This window comes from Teleopsis dalmanni, chromosome 2, assembly GCF_002237135.1.
Source record: "Teleopsis dalmanni isolate 2A chromosome 2, ASM223713v2, whole genome shotgun sequence".
In the NCBI taxonomy this organism is placed as follows: Eukaryota; Metazoa; Arthropoda; class Insecta; order Diptera; family Diopsidae; genus Teleopsis; species Teleopsis dalmanni.
This window is the reverse complement of record NC_051847.1, coordinates 134,417,011-134,433,125: the sequence shown is the minus strand read 5'-3', so window position 1 is coordinate 134,433,125 and position 16,115 is coordinate 134,417,011. Positions and strand designations below refer to the sequence as shown.

General features: G+C 30.4%; 3 protein-coding genes across 3 annotated transcripts; 1 reads left to right on the top strand and 2 right to left on the bottom strand.

The window, feature by feature from the left end:
• Positions 1 to 546: 546 nt before the first annotated feature.
• On the bottom strand, positions 547 to 2,849 carry LOC119675747 (probable serine/threonine-protein kinase nek3). The gene is made up of 3 exons (XM_038086952.1): positions 898 to 2,849; positions 670 to 806; positions 547 to 567 (listed from the first exon to the last, which is right to left on the bottom strand). The coding sequence occupies exons 1-3, from the start codon at positions 2,789 to 2,791 to the stop codon at positions 547 to 549; spliced, it is 2,052 nt and encodes a 683-aa protein (XP_037942880.1). The 5' UTR covers positions 2,792 to 2,849.
• A 4,110-nt stretch (positions 2,850 to 6,959) lies between these two features.
• On the top strand, positions 6,960 to 9,102 carry LOC119681816 (opsin Rh1). Its single transcript, XM_038095105.1, has 6 exons — positions 6,960 to 7,136; positions 7,258 to 7,324; positions 7,387 to 7,877; positions 8,187 to 8,334; positions 8,398 to 8,675; positions 8,754 to 9,102. Exons 1-6 carry the CDS (start codon positions 7,129 to 7,131, stop codon positions 8,881 to 8,883), a joined length of 1,122 nt encoding a protein of 373 aa, XP_037951033.1. The 5' UTR covers positions 6,960 to 7,128; the 3' UTR covers positions 8,884 to 9,102.
• Positions 9,103 to 9,291: 189 nt separating this feature from the next.
• Positions 9,292 to 15,008, bottom strand: LOC119681815 (mitogen-activated protein kinase kinase kinase 15-like). Its single transcript, XM_038095104.1, has 14 exons — positions 14,623 to 15,008; positions 14,533 to 14,562; positions 14,251 to 14,445; positions 13,708 to 13,868; positions 13,437 to 13,608; positions 12,660 to 13,379; positions 12,250 to 12,591; positions 11,966 to 12,166; positions 11,298 to 11,899; positions 11,077 to 11,232; positions 10,421 to 10,977; positions 10,049 to 10,352; positions 9,644 to 9,880; positions 9,292 to 9,580 (listed from the first exon to the last, which is right to left on the bottom strand). The coding sequence occupies exons 1-14, from the start codon at positions 14,713 to 14,715 to the stop codon at positions 9,397 to 9,399; spliced, it is 3,954 nt and encodes a 1,317-aa protein (XP_037951032.1). The 5' UTR covers positions 14,716 to 15,008; the 3' UTR covers positions 9,292 to 9,396.
• Between the last annotated feature and the right edge of the window lie 1,107 nt (positions 15,009 to 16,115).

Sequence of the window (16,115 nt, the reverse complement as noted above, 5' to 3'; positions counted from 1 at the left end):
TTATTTTTAAATTTCTAATTTTATTAAATTTAACCGCCTTAAAGCACGTGAGGGGTAAATAAATACATTTAGCGGTATGACATGAACTAAGAAATTAAAAAGAAATACTAACTGCAATGTATTTATACGAGTGCTTAATCATGTTATACAAATATTAGAAAAACATTTATCATGTGAATATGTTTTAAACTGTTTCGTACAGAACTGCAAATCAATGATATTCTAACAAATAAAAAGAATTTTCTATCAAATGAAATGGTTTGGCAATTGCTAGAAAAATTGTTGTTATTGTTGTTATTGTTGGAGCAACCTAAAATCGATCAACGATTTGTGCTCTTCTAGAGTTTAATTTTATTTTATATTACAATTTGTTTTTTATATTCGTAGTTGCTATTTTGCTATAGTTGCAAAGTTTTTTTCCTCATGTGCTATTAGATAACAAGTTGAAAAAAAATTTTTTTTTTGAGGCTACGTTTTTTAGTTCTATTTAATTTCCTATTTTTAATATTTTACTGCACTATTTATACTGTATGTGGAGTTAGACACTCATAAATATGTGAATGTTACCTGAAATAATTATTTTTCAAATTACAAGTGTTTTTTTTTAGTTAAAACTAATAAAATAAATAATAATAATATTCTACTTTGAGAAAAAGAAGCATAACTCACCTTCACCAACAGTTTAGGCGATGTGTCTGCTGGATTTGGACGTTTTATATTTAAGTTCATATTCCGCACATCAGGACATTTTTCGAACATTAAAACACGCTCTGCGACGGAACCACGCGTCAGTATAGGACGTCCTGCTATTTATTTCATACATATATATATATACATATATTTAAATAATATTTAATTGGCATTTAAACACATATAAAATATTTAATTTTTATTTACAATTTTTATCCAAACCATTTGTTAATGATCTTGTTGTCGTTTTTGCTTTTGTTGGTGCTGGCATATTTGCACGCGCTACGTCCATTACGTTTTCCGTTTCAAGTAAATTGGCAACACTGATTTTGTTATCCTTTTCTGTTTTATGGATCGCTGTTGCTGTTGCTGATGCTGATGCTGATCCTGATCCTGATACTGCTATTCCTTTACTACAATTTATTATTTTTGTGTTACTATTATTGATATTTTTATTATTTTCCGCAATTGCTACTGATTTAGCTGTTACCGATTTAATTAATTTATTAGTACTTTTCGTTGTTTTATCGTCCCCTTTTGTTTTAGTACTAATTTGCTGTTGCTGTTGATCTCGCTGTAGCTTCTTATTATCAGTTGCTGTTGGTGACGTTGTTGTTTTAGTTGATGATGGCACTGCTGCGGCCGCTGCTGCCGCTGGTGTTACTTGTGCTAATGCTAATTCTGATGCTAATGTTGATGACACTGCTGATGCTGATGCTGTTGATGTTGACGTTGATGTTGATGGTGGCATTAATTTTGTAGATGCTACTTTTGTCGCGACTGCGCTGCCGTTGCTCTTTTTGGCAAAATTATTTGCCTTTTTATCAATAACGTTGCTAGTACGTGTTGTAACGGGGGTGGTGGTGGTATTGACTGCAACATTACTGTTGCTATTAATTTTGGCATTTTTTTTATTGTTTACTTTATCATTATCAATTACTATTGTTGTCAATGTTGGGCTATTTGTTATAGTTTTGGTAATTGCTTTTGAATTTGTTTTATTTGTTGCAGATGCTTCTGAACCTGTTGCTGCTACTTTGCCTACTGCAGTTGTTGTTGCAAGCTGTGTGGGTGTTGTTGCAATACTCGATTTGTTCGTTTTTTTTACAATTTTTGTAGAATCTGCATTTTCTTGCAGTAATTCTTTGATTTTTAAAAGGTTTTGCGTTTGAATTTCCGTTAAATTTTTAACGTCCAAATTTAAGTCAAAATCAAAATTTAGTTCTAGCGGCTTCGTGCTCAAAGAATTGCCATGCGTTGTCGGATTTGTTATTATTTTCGACTTTGTTACACCACTTGTACCGCCAACATTGCCAATTTTTTCGGCAACGTTTTTGTGTTTTTCGTATGGTTGTTCTGCGGTTGTTTCAACAATTTTAACGCATGCGTTGTTTTTTAAAATTGGCGCTGTTGAGACTGTTGTTGATTTTGTTGTTGCTGCTGCTGTTGGTGTTGTTGTTGTTACTGACTTTCCTGCTGATCTCTTATTATTAAGTAACATATCAACTTCATCAGTTGCAGCAGCAGTTTGTGTTAATAAAGTTGCTGTTGAAATCTCTGGTGTTATTGCTGTTGAGGATTTTGTTTTTGACGTCATTTTGCTTGTTGTGGCTATTAAGTTATTGTTCATTTTCATTGTCGTTTCTTCCGTGTCTGTTGATTTTAGAATTGAATTTTTGCTTTTGGTACTGCTATTACTATTATTACTGCTGCCACTGCCGCTGCTGCTGCAGCTGCCACTGTTGCTTTTGTTATTATTTATGTTTTGTTTGACACCCCTTTGCTCTTTGTCTTTAATTACGAACGTATTGACAAGCTTTTGTAGACCCTCTGTGCTTGTTTCGCTCGGATCAGCTACAAAGAAGTCGTCTGTAGCCTCTGCTGCAGTTGCATTCGTATAAAAATCAAGCAATTCTGTTGGAGCTAAGCCGCGACACTTCCACGTACGATATATGGCATCAGCATGTTCTGATATTTTTTTCGAAATCTCTTCAATTTCATTTTTAGGATCAACGTTTGTATTAATTTTTGTAGATTTTGTTGTTGATTTGAGTATGACTGACGTACTTTTCTTTCCTGACGTAGACGTTGATGCCTGCATTTTTTTTTGTGATAATTCCTTTTTTTTTTTAATGTAATCGTTTTTTTAATCCTTACTCTTACTTTCCTTTTATACTTATAATATTTTTATAATATGAATACATATATATATTATTAATATTTATTCTTTGTCACATTTAATAAGAAATTATTGCATTTACTTGATTTTAAAACACAATTACTCCATGCATTTTGAGAAACTTGCAAAATTTTTTATAAAGTTTCCCTGCCTTACTTTTCACATTTTCCCCTCAAAACATGTACTACATACTTCGTTAAGAATAGCAAATCTATTTTTAAATATAAATTTCCTATTTCGTAAAGATTTTGTGCTGTTGCTTTCTTGTTTCAAATTTGGTTAATTTCACTTGAACTCATTAATAATCAAATAATTCTTCGAAAATAATTAAGTTAATAATATTCATCAATTATTTCTTCTATCTTTATATTGGTATATTAAATAATAACAAAACTTATTTATATATAACAAATAAATGTATTTAAAAATATTTTTTTCACGCTTTCAGTAAAATTAAATCCGTAAACGTTTCAACAGCCTTACGCACTGCTCGAATAAACTCTCGCCAAAAGAAAAACAGACACACTCAGAATTATTTTTATGCACACTCGACTATTTTCTATCGGATTTAGTATCTATTGACTACTGCAGCGATTTGTAGACCTGCTCGTGTTATTACTTCTTCACTATCTCTTTGGAAAATATACCATATTCTAAATAAATTCAAATGTTAAGAATCTATACTCAATTCATTTTCTGTTAGTGAAAATTCATATAATGAATCTCCCATTGAGTCATAAAAATTAAAGAGATTTCTATACAATCCTCATTTATTTTCCTCTGTTCTGAACTCTTCTGTTCTTTAATAATAATAAAGTGAAAGAGATTTCTTATGCTGTTGTCTTCAACTCTTGAAAAATATTGTTAATCGTTTGTTTAAAACAAGATCCAAACAATTTACATCGATGATACATTAATACAACGCATCATTATAGGTAAATAGATATGAATGTAGAATACCAATTTGAAGAATGTCCATAGTTTTCAGAGTAAAGCTTTGGTAAAGCCTTGAAAATGAATACAAATGTGAAAAAAACGCGGTAAATTTTAATATATATCTTTAAATATTATCTCTGAAAAACATTTTTGTGCTGTCATGTCTCAGCTCTCAATAAATATACCTTATTAACCTATCCACTCCAAATTGTACAAAAAAAAAAACAATCAAAAAATGTCGTTGTCTGTAGTAAAAACCGAGTATAAATTACAGTTTAGGGTTAATCTACTTGGCATGAAACCCGCTTAAAATTTCTTTATGATTTCTTAGCCGCCAAGCTTCTACATTTAAATTTGTTGCGTTTTTTGTATATAGTCACTATCAATCCAATTAGCAATTTACTCAGAATTATTATAATTACTTTTCTATTAAATATATTTTTAACTATTAATATTAATTCCAGCTAGTCCAGCTATTGCGACTAAAAGGTCAGAATTACGTCAGGTCAGAATTTAGACAGGAGGGTATTCAGTGTAGAAAGCATCTAGAATCAATTAATAAACTACATTAACCAAAATTTATTTTGCTTCCCTTAAAGTAGAGTTTTTTCAGAGCAATAGAACTATATCGACGTTTGACGCGACTCTCCAAATTTTCTTTTAAGACCGTTGAGATTTTTCCTTAAAATCTTATTCAACACTTCTGTCCTTTTATTATGGATTTTATATGTAACATATTTTGAATATAATTCTTTAGAAATGGTATTCTACTTTTGATTTCTATAACTTTTTTGAGACTACGATTAAACTTCCAAACACACATTTATCTGTAAAATCGAAACTTGATCTAGAAAAAAATATTATTATTCCTCTGTACTGCGCCATCCTGGCTAGAAGTGATATATATAATTTAAATTTAATATATATAATTTGTTTAAAAAGTAAATGAAGTGATTTTTATTTGAATATCACTCATATCACTCGTGTTTAGCAAAACACATGTTTAGTGATTTAAAGGTAATACAACTAACATTTGATATTCTTTTTGTACAACAATTATTATATTATGGACACTGTGTTACTAATCAATAACCTAAACAAAAATTGTTTGCAAAGTGCTAACCGCTACCAAATATCTTATTTACATTTTTATTATTATATTATTTTATTCACATTTTATTATTATTAACAATAAAAATTCTAACAATTTTTGTACTTTAAATCGATTTTAAATCATAAATAACTAGTCCCTAATAGTACATGGGTATATCAGCTATCTGTAATACAACTAAGGCTACAGGCGCTACAGTAATTTCTACAATACAATATCTATTTCGAGAATATCTCTCGAGCTTCTCTTAACGAGCTAGATGTCAGTGTCTAGCTCACATGGGTACGAGGACACAACGACATCTCGTGCAAATGCAAAGCAGATGAGCTTACCAAGACAGTCACTCTACTACCTTTCATTCATTTGACAGAGCTTTCATCGTGCAAAATTAAGGACTTGACCAAGCTTATAGAGTTGTCAGATACGCTGACCTGTAGTCTCCGTATGAACAACGCTAATCGTGCAAAATTAAGGACTTGACCACGCTTATAGAGTGTTCAAAAACGCTTACCTGAACAACGCTAATACCTGTTTTTTTTTACAACAGCCCACTCCAATCAAAACTACCCTAAAGCATTCTGTAGATTATGTAAAAACTACTATTCAATTCTGCGATTGTCTACCAATGCTTTTTATAGTAGTTTTCATCTAATTGAAACAACAATTAGCATGTGCGTACCCAGGGCCGAAAGGACATTTTGAAATCTAGGGGGTGAGCGCCCCCAGCCCCTACTTTTGTATGCCCATGACAATCAGCAACAATACTATGAATTGTCCTGAATAATGAAGTTCAATTACCCAGAAATAATGTAAAGAGCTTGAAATTATACTAAAGCTTACTTCTAATCTCAAAACTACTTTTTTAGTAAAGTTGTTATTTTGTTAAAGAAATTTAAGAAATTCAATTTTTATTTCGAGCGTTATTTTTAGTATATTTCTAAATATACTAAAACAAAAGAACCGTACATGAAAATTACTAGTTCTAAGCCTGGCATTGACAGTCCAAACAAATTATATACGGACTATAAACTAATTAAAAAATTCGATTATTTCCTAACATCACTGATGATGAATACTTGGCAATACTTGAAACAGCGTTGTATGGTCAGCCAGTTGTATCGTCAATAAATTAAAAATAAATCTTTGTCCTTGTCTTTTCTTTGCTTATCGAATCTGCCTAAACAAAATTTAATTTTAAATGAACTGGCAGGTAAGACATCTAATATAAAATTTAAATTTGCAACTTTATTTTTTTTAATCTTTTAGAATTGACTAGATCAGGGCTGTCCAAAGCGTGGCCCACGGGCTATATATGGCCCGCGACATCTACAACAATTACGCTTATTTTTTTTGGTGTACTGGTAAAACTGCATTTTATTTTTATGGTATACCAAATAAAAATAAATGAGTTTAAATTAATAAATTGATAAAACAACATTTAAGATGATAATCGTATTTTTATTTTTCTCCAAAACAACTTTGAACGTATGTATTTGTTTCTGCGGCCCTCCAATCTGTATATTTCATAGCCTACTTAACACTTATATTTAAATTAAAATAATTTATGATTTTACCCTTACCCATCGTTTTTAAATATCGATTCTCAAATGCTTTTGGAAAATGCTTAAGCCAGCTGGAAATTGGTTATGACTATTTCTGTCTTCACAATGTCAAATATTATTATTTATTATTAAAAATAAAATAAAAAAACTTATATACGTATACTATATTCAACAAGAGCATTGAAGTACGAAACCTTTGAAATGAAACGTTGGCATTGGCTCCACTTGCTTCTTAAGATGGCAGAAAACCTTAATAATAGAAAATATTGTATATAACGCAAAACGACTTATAAATACGTTTTGTTTAAATATTTATATTTTCGTAATTATTTATCTTTTTGCTTTTGTAGTATTTTCAAAATATACGTCTTAGACATGTGTCTTTTGCTTTAGTTAATGTTTAATTAAATTTAACCCTAAAAATGTATGGAGAAAGCTGTTCTAAGTTGCATTCAAAAACTATAAAAAGCAGTGCAGGCTGTGGTACGACTGCAGGTTATACGACCAAGTCGCCGCGTATAGTCCACTCCAGTGAAAGGAAAAATATTTCAAAACATTGGAAGTCGTTAAGAAATGAGATAAAATTTTAATTTGTTATTTATTTCGTAAATTAAATATTTAAAATTTTTGAATAAGTTATTCATAGAAGTATGGAGAGGTGCGTTGGTGATCTTTTAGTGCTTTTAAGTATTAAAAAAGTGTTTACAATATTTAAAACAAATATAAGATTTTATTCAAAAAAAAATTCAAATATATTTTTTGTGTTTTATATAAAATAGTTTCGCATCGCAATCCGCCTTCGGGCCACACTTTGCGGCTCTATCCAATGGGTCCGTCACAGATAAGGTCGGTTCTAAAAACTTAATAAAACATGCACTCAAGTTTTACATTAATCCGAAATTTTGTAGGTTACACCCGACATGGCACATTTAATTCATCCATACTGGAATCAATTTCCAGCTATGGATCCCATTTGGGCTAAAATTTTAACTTTCTATATGATCTGTATTGGTTTTATTTCATGGTGTGGAAATGGCGTGGTGCTCTATATTTTTTCAACAACAAAATCCCTACGCACTCCTGCAAACCTTTTGGTTATCAATTTGGCAATATCCGATTTTGGTATTATGATTACAAATACGCCAATGATGGGAATTAATTTGTACTTCGAGACCTGGGTGCTTGGTCCTATGATGTGCGATATTTATGCTGCCTTAGGCTCTGCCTTTGGTTGCAGTTCAATTTGGTCGATGACAATGATCGCACTTGATCGTTACCAAGTTATTGTTAAGGGTGTTGCGGGTCGGCCAATGACTATAAAATTAGCTTTAATGAAGATTGCATTCATTTGGGCGATGGGTAGCATATGGACTCTAGCCCCTGTGTTTGGCTGGAGTAGGTAAGTAATAATACCTAAATAACATGTCAAGAATATAATTGCAATATATCCTTTTAATAATATTAAAACATAAAATTTTACAACTTTCTTAAAGTTTCACTGATATATCTGATATATTGATTAGATTTATTACCTAATTTAAATTATTTTTAATTTCACATATTTGGCACAAACATACAGATATACAAATAATTTTTATCCGTTTTGAATTGGATCTAAATTGAAATATATAGGAATGTTGCAATAATTTCATTGATATATTATAATTAATATAAACACAGTTCAATTAAATGCTAAATTTTATTACAGATATGTCCCAGAGGGTAATTTAACCTCATGTGGCATTGATTATTTGGAGCGCGACTGGAATCCACGCTCTTACCTCATTTTCTACACCATTTTTGTATATTACATTCCATTATTCCTCATATGCCACTCCTATTGGTTTATTCTTGCTGTATGTTTGTAATTCTTATAATTGTAACGTGCTTAGCTATATAACGTATTGTCCATTTAACAGGCCGTTTCAGCTCACGAGAAAGCTATGCGTGAACAAGCCAAGAAAATGAATGTCAAATCATTGCGCTCATCTGAGGATGCAGAAAAAAGCGCTGAAGGTAAACTTGCAAAAGTTGCATTGGTAACAATTTCACTGTGGTTTATGGCATGGACACCATACACTGTCATTAACAATATGGGCCTTTTCAAATTTGAAGGACTGACACCATTGAATACAATCTGGGGTGCATGCTTTGCAAAATCTGCTGCATGCTACAATCCAATCGTCTATGGTATAAGGTTAGAGAGAAAGGATTTTAATCTTTTATAATTGTAGTTATTTTTATTTATTTATTTTGTTTTTATATTTTTAATTAGCCATCCTAAATATCGTCTTGCACTTAAAGAAAAATGTCCATGCTGTGTATTTGGCAAAGTTGAGGATGCTAGCAAGGCTAGTGATGCACAATCACAAGCCACAACAAATGAAAATGAATCAAAGGCATAAATCTATTAATATTGGAGCAACAACAATAGCATCAACAACAGCGAAATCAACAACTAAAACAACTGCAGCAACAGAACGAAACGCTTTCGAGTTAGTTATAAAAATAATTTGATATTTCTAAAAAGTATTAAAAAGATAAAGATATTTACTAAATGCAATGTCATAAAGACTTTAAAAAAACTAAAAAAAATATATATAAACATTAATAAAGCAAGAAAACTTAAAAAGTTATAATGTTTTGTTTTTATTTTTTAGTTTTGTTCAGAGACATGAAGTATTTTAAATTATTGTCTAAAAACATAATATAATGTTGAGACGATTGTAGCGATTATAGAATATTAAATCGACTAAATTCTAAAAATGAACGATTAGGCATAAATTAAATTTTTTCTTTTAATATATTATTAATTCAAAATTAACACTTTTATGGCAATTTTTTTTATTTTTAATAATAATTTAACGCTTTTTCTTGTTACAAAAACGAACAAAATGTTTATATAAATAATGATTTTCCTATTCACTACACGAATCATATTCGCTTTCAGTTTGTTTTGAACGCTTTCGATTTTTACTATGATTTAAGGCAACTGATTTAAAAGCATCTTCTTTTGACTTTCTCAAGTGGTGATTATCGACTGTATCTAAGTTATTTCGTTCTTGGGAGATGAGTTTCCAAACTTTTACTTCTACTCCCAACCTGAAAAATATTTAGGTATATTATAAAGAGTTTTTTATTTATAATTGTGTGGATTTTATTTACCGTAATTCTAAACGCATAAGATCAAGTTTTTCCATATTTAGAATAAAATCTTCAAAAGTAAATCCTTCATTTAATATAATAGATTTAGAAAACTCATCAATATCGTGTTGAGTTAGCCATTGTTGCAACTGTTCATCAACTTCGTATATGCTGAAATTGTGTTTGTTGTGTGTTCTGTTGAAGATTTGTCTCTTACAATTTCTCAGCGGTTTTTTATTAAAATTTCTGAATGAATACCTAAAAAAATAAAACAAATTGAAAAGTAAGAAAAAAAAAATATTAAAAAAAAACAAATAAAATAAAAAATTTATAAATTTATATATAAATATATAATAATACGTATACACAAATTTATATAAAATAAATTTGTATAATAAGAACAATATTAACTTTAAAACAATATACCTAGTACGCCTAGGGCCCATATAAATATGAGCTAACTCTTTACTTATGTTTTGAAGTGCTCTTAAATTTTGTTTTTGATAATCCAAATGCTGACGATGAAATTGTCGACTGGATTCTTTGATATCTTTTAGAATCCTAAGACATTCCGTGGGAGTTGAACTTGATTCTTCTTCAACTACAAGTGTTGTTACAACATGTTCAGTTGATATTTTTTCTTGACTATCGGTTGAGGTGTGTGGTTGATTGTGAACACTTTCATCATCATTACAAGAAAGCTCTTTACCAGCAAGATTGGCACCAAGCTCTATAATATAAACCTTTTTTATAAAATCACGCTTATATAATATATTGATTCAAGAGCGTATGTTCTACCTGGAGACAGAATGGTTACTGCAGCTTGCACCGCACGTTTGACTAAATTGTCTAGAGCAAACATCCAATGTGGTTTAATAAAATGTGAGCGCAATACTGTAACAACAGCATCTTGAAAAGAGTATAGCGCTAAATGTAAATGATCCAAAGCCACTGCATCAAAATTCAAACTTTGTTTTAAATCATTTATAGTACTTTCTAGATTTTTTTCATTTTCGCTAATTATATATTCTCTCAATCCACGTATTAACATTTGTAATTCATTTGGTGTGATAGAGACTTTTATTTTACGATCTGTTTGAATCCGATCTAACCAAATATTACAAATTTTATTCTCATCTTGTGCCAAAACTTTTGACAAAGTAGTTCGTCGTTGCGAATCTTTCTTTAAACGATAAAAGCCATCTGTTTCACTAGTTTCACTGGTATGGGTACGCAACGATGGCGTTGATGCTTCTATTTCTGGTGATAACAAAAATCCAGATGAGTTCCGTCGTTCTAAAATAAATTGATTGCTGGGCAACTCATCAATATCAACAGAGGAAGAATGATTAACCCTACAAATTAAATTAAATTTTTTTAAGAATATAGCATTACAACATGCATACATGCATATGTTATATCAAAATGAAAAATAAATCAAAATCAAAACGTACTCTAATTCCGGAGTTGTAGGAGTATTACAGGTAGCACTGGCATATGTCATTAATGCAGGATTATTTGATTTATGCACTAAACGGTCTGCAGGAACTGATATACTACGACCAAAGTCGGAAGTAGTTGGTGGACCTAAACGTAATTTTCGATGTTTACTAATTTTGATAAAAAAAAACAATTATTACATTGTAGAGTATATATAAAGTATAATAATACACACTCTGATAAGAACGGATCTTCTAATAATTGTGCAGCCGTTGGACGATCCATTACACTGATTGCAAAGCAACGTAATATAAAATTTCTTGCCATAGCTGATAATTCTTCTGGTATAATTGGATGAATTTTATAGTAACCAACCTTGAACATAGCAGCTTGTGCAGAACCAAGTTCAATAAAAGGTGGCTTTCCTGTAGCCATTTCTACATTTGTACAACCAAACGACCATATATCAGCTTCCGGTCCATAACCGCGAAAGCCTTGGTCGATTACTTCTGGCGCCATATATTGCAATGTACCAGCAAAAGTTTCAGTCATGGGGTTAATACCAGCCAAACGTTTTGAGGTACCAAAATCCGATATTTTCACCACACCACTATATGTATTAACAAGTACATTATCTCCTTTAATATCACGATGTACTATTTTTTGTTCGTGCAAATATTTTAAACCTTCTAGGATTTGTTTAGAATAAAATGCCATCGTAGATTCACTATCCTTTAATGGCCCCCACTTTGTTTCCAAGAGATCGGAAAGGGAACCTCCAGGCACTTGTTCCATAAAAATTTTGAAGAAACCGTCTTCAGAATGGGATCCCAAATACTTTAAAACACATTTTATATATTTATATCAGTAATTTATCATGTAGTGGTATAAATATATATGTACCTGTACAATATTTCTGTGCCTTAATTGTGAGTGTAACTTGATTTCTTCGTGCAATGGTTGTACATCTTGTGAATTTTTCTCTGGCACTTCTTTAATAGCAATACGCACTTGTGTCTGCCTATCACGTGCTGCATAAACAGTTCCATAAGTGCCTCTACCAAGTATAATTTTACGATTTTGATCATCATAGTCATATTCGTACTGAAAATCAAAGTGGTATATATTATGCAATTTATTATGTAATTTATTGTTTATAGTAAATAAGATATTTAAGTACCGCTTACCTCAATCTGGCGTGTGTCATCTATATTAAGATTAACAAACACTTCCTGATCAGATGCCATTTCTAATATAAGTTCATAAAACTTCTGTCGACATTCGGTTGATGGGAAGTATATTTGGAAGTCATCTGAATTGTGATGCACATATAGATAAGCACAACGATCGTCACGTTTATACAAGCTAACAGATTTTATTTGTGATGCAGTAAATACAAAGTCGTGTACTTTTTTGCATTTATTTTTTGAATGTGCAAGACATATATTTACAATTTGTATCGATTTCTCATCGGCATCCATATTTATGTTAACGTAGCTAGGCATATAAATTTTTTGTGGTTCTAAAATCTGTTATATATATACATATATATACGGTTATGATTTATATTTTAAAATAGTATAATAAACATTATTACCAGGATTGGAAATCGTATGTTACTGATTTTTTCAGGAGTTGTAGCCTCTAAAAAAAAGTCCATCCAAAATTGAAAGACATGACCTTCTACTCTATTTTGCAGATCATCTGATTTCTTACGTGAACGTTGAATTAAAGATATATTTCCAATTGTAGATTTTAAATACCAGTTAGGTGGTTTAAGTTTAAACATACATTCAGCGGCTTGAATTGCTTTTGCATAATCCTCTGCCAAAACAGATATTTCAAAAAATGTAGCTACATCCCAATATTCCAACAGTGACGAAAGGCTGCCTTTTTTTCCAATTAAATTATTTAATGTCATGCCTATGTGCTGCAATTCTTCTGTGTTACTAAACTCTTTACCATCTATTACTAACAATGTGGCTAAATTTATTCCAGCATATTCATTGGGTTGAATATCAAAGCTCTTCCGATACCATTTAATAGCATTTCTCAGACTACTCATGTCTGAATAATCTGATTCTACAAAAATATCTTTGTAAATGCGTCCACATAAACACAACATGTCGGGAAATTCATTTTCTTTCTTTTCCAATGCCTTAAGTGAGGATTCTAAAGCTTTCTCTCTATCACCCTTTTTATTACGTCTATTAAGGGCAAACGCATATAAGAAACTCATGTTACCAGTCTCAACATATTTTCGAGTACTTGGTATATTTTTTAAATCACTAACCAAACGAACCATTGCATCGTAGTCCTATAATAGAGTTTATAAAAAAAAAGCAGTTTCTTAAATAATATTCATTTAAAATACCTGCACATCTCGTAGAGAGCACATGAAACTATGAACAACTTCCCCAGATAGCACGTGAGAATCATCAAGACGCCGCCGCATTTCATGTAAAACCTTCTGTTTTTCTAAATTCGTAGCACAACTTTCACGGGCATCCCGTAGATCAGATAAAAACTTTTCTCTCATATGTGTTCTAAAAATGACTAGTTTCATTACCAAAGAATAAAATATAAAATGCTACCATATATACCATATATGGTGCAATTCTAAAAATGCAATTTAAGTAACTTACTTTGACTGTATTTCCACATCTTGTAAGAGACGCTTCAAACCAGACAATAATGTTGGGATTTTAGTGTCTGCAGGTAACTCTTTATTGTAATTTGTTAAGTTACAAACAGAAGACTCCGCATTATGTTTATAAGGCAAAAAAGTATAATTAGCACATGATAACTGAAAATAAATGTAAACATTAGCGCAATTTCCTCTTTTTACATATATTAAAATGCAAAAACGCTTAACAAAACAAATTCAAATCAAAACAAACCAGTCTACCCACAAAGCGTTGTGATGGCAACAAAATCCAACGAAGCTATACGCATGTGGGCTTACGTTAGTATGTAGATAGAATAAACAAACAAAAAATAAAATACAGTGCTGTTGTATTTGTAATTTGAATTTTGTTTGTGTAGGCGTGGGCATGCACATAGATACCGCATCAAAAAATTAAAGTTTTTACTTACAAGTATCAACTTTATTTGAACTTTATCTTATCGTAATGAACTTTGATATAAAATCAAACAGCTGACAATAAAAATGTTATATATATACTTACTTTAAGGCACAATGTTTGTTTGGACTGAACATCATTATAGATCAGAATGTTAGCCTTCATACCCCAACTCTCTCGTACACCCAAATGATAGAATAAGGGACGTTGTTGAGCTTGAATACTCAAATCTATAATCGCAACATCAGCATTATAAAACGTTTCCAAAACTTTAGTTTCACCAAAATCCAATTTTTCAAACTATGTGATAAAATTTTTATATAAACATATATGTATATAGATATAATTATGTTCACACATATTTTTAAATATAACTTTTTAACATACATGCACACGTTGGAAATTTGCACCTACAGCCTAAAAATAAACTGAACATTAACAACAAAATTAGAGCAATTAATTATATAATGAAGTTACCTGTACAGCTTGTTTTGTTTCTTCTAGGGCAATTTGACGTTCTAGAGATGAACCACCACCTTCAGTTGTATCCAATATAACAACTACATCCATTTTGATGCGATATAAGGCTACTACAAAAATTTCTTCTAAACGTTGTATAGTGACTACATAACCAAACAGTTTATATATTATTTGGTACTTTTGTATATAATAATTGATCTTAATTATTAAATTTTTATATAATAATTGTTTTCCATGAATTAAATTCCTGTAGGTGCGCTAAAAAAACTATTTATTTATTAGCAAAAAAGTGTTGCAATGCTGCCAAAAAGGGAAATTCGGAACTGTATTGGCATTTTCTACTTACTATCGCGTTCACAGCACATATGTATGTATATATCATTTATTGTTTTTTCATAAACTTTATTGCAAATTTTTTTAAAAATTGACAATACATAATCATACATGTCAAATTCAACACTTTCTTTTCATTACTGATATTATTAATAATTATTAACAAGTATAAACAGTAAATACTTTCCACAAATTGTGCTGCCATATGGAAATCAACACTTATTAGAAATATTAATTTTTCTTGTTTGTTTCATATATGAAGCATCTTTCATTCCCATCAAATTTTTCATTGCTTTTTCAAGCACAGAAAGCACTTCAGTATAAAACGAATCTATCAATATCTTCATATTCTTAAAATACATGAAACTATAAAGATTATAAATCGTATTATTTTTGTAATGATATATTCTAATAAGGACGTGTGCGAGTTAGGCTAAGTTGCGTTCTAAATGAGGGAAATTCTTTTCATTACTGATATTATTAATAATTATTAACAAGTATAAACAGTAAATACTTTCCACAAATTGTGCTGCCATATGGAAATCTACACTTATTAGAAATATTAATTTTTCTTGTTTGTTTCATATATGAAGCATCTTTCATTCCCATCAAATTTTTCATTGCTTTTTCAAGCACAGAAAGCACTTCAGTACAAAACGAATCTATCAATATCTTCATATTCTTAAAATACATGAAACTATAAAGATTATAAATCGTATTATTTTTGTAATGATATATTCTAATAAGGACGTGTGCGAGTTAGGCTAAGTTGCGTTCTAAATGAGGGAAATTCTAAGTTGTGTCAATAATATAGTAATGTGTCGATACTTAGCATATTTTCGAGGTGGCTAAATCGAGATTAAATCGCTAGGGTTGCCATTTTAGTATTTTCATAAGATAATATTTTCATAATTGAATTCAAATATATATAAGAATATAGAAAATGACAATAAAAAATAATTTTATTAAAATGTTTTGTGTTATTGAATAAAGTATTCGTGTTGCTGTAAAGCTAGACTTTCTTTGTATAGTGACAAAGAAGCTTTATTAAAATTTAGAGGGGTTTTTGAATAACAAAGAAAGAAATAAAGGACAAACACAAAAATTTATTTTAATTTTATTGAAGTTTGGCTGACCATACAACGCTGTTTCGAGTA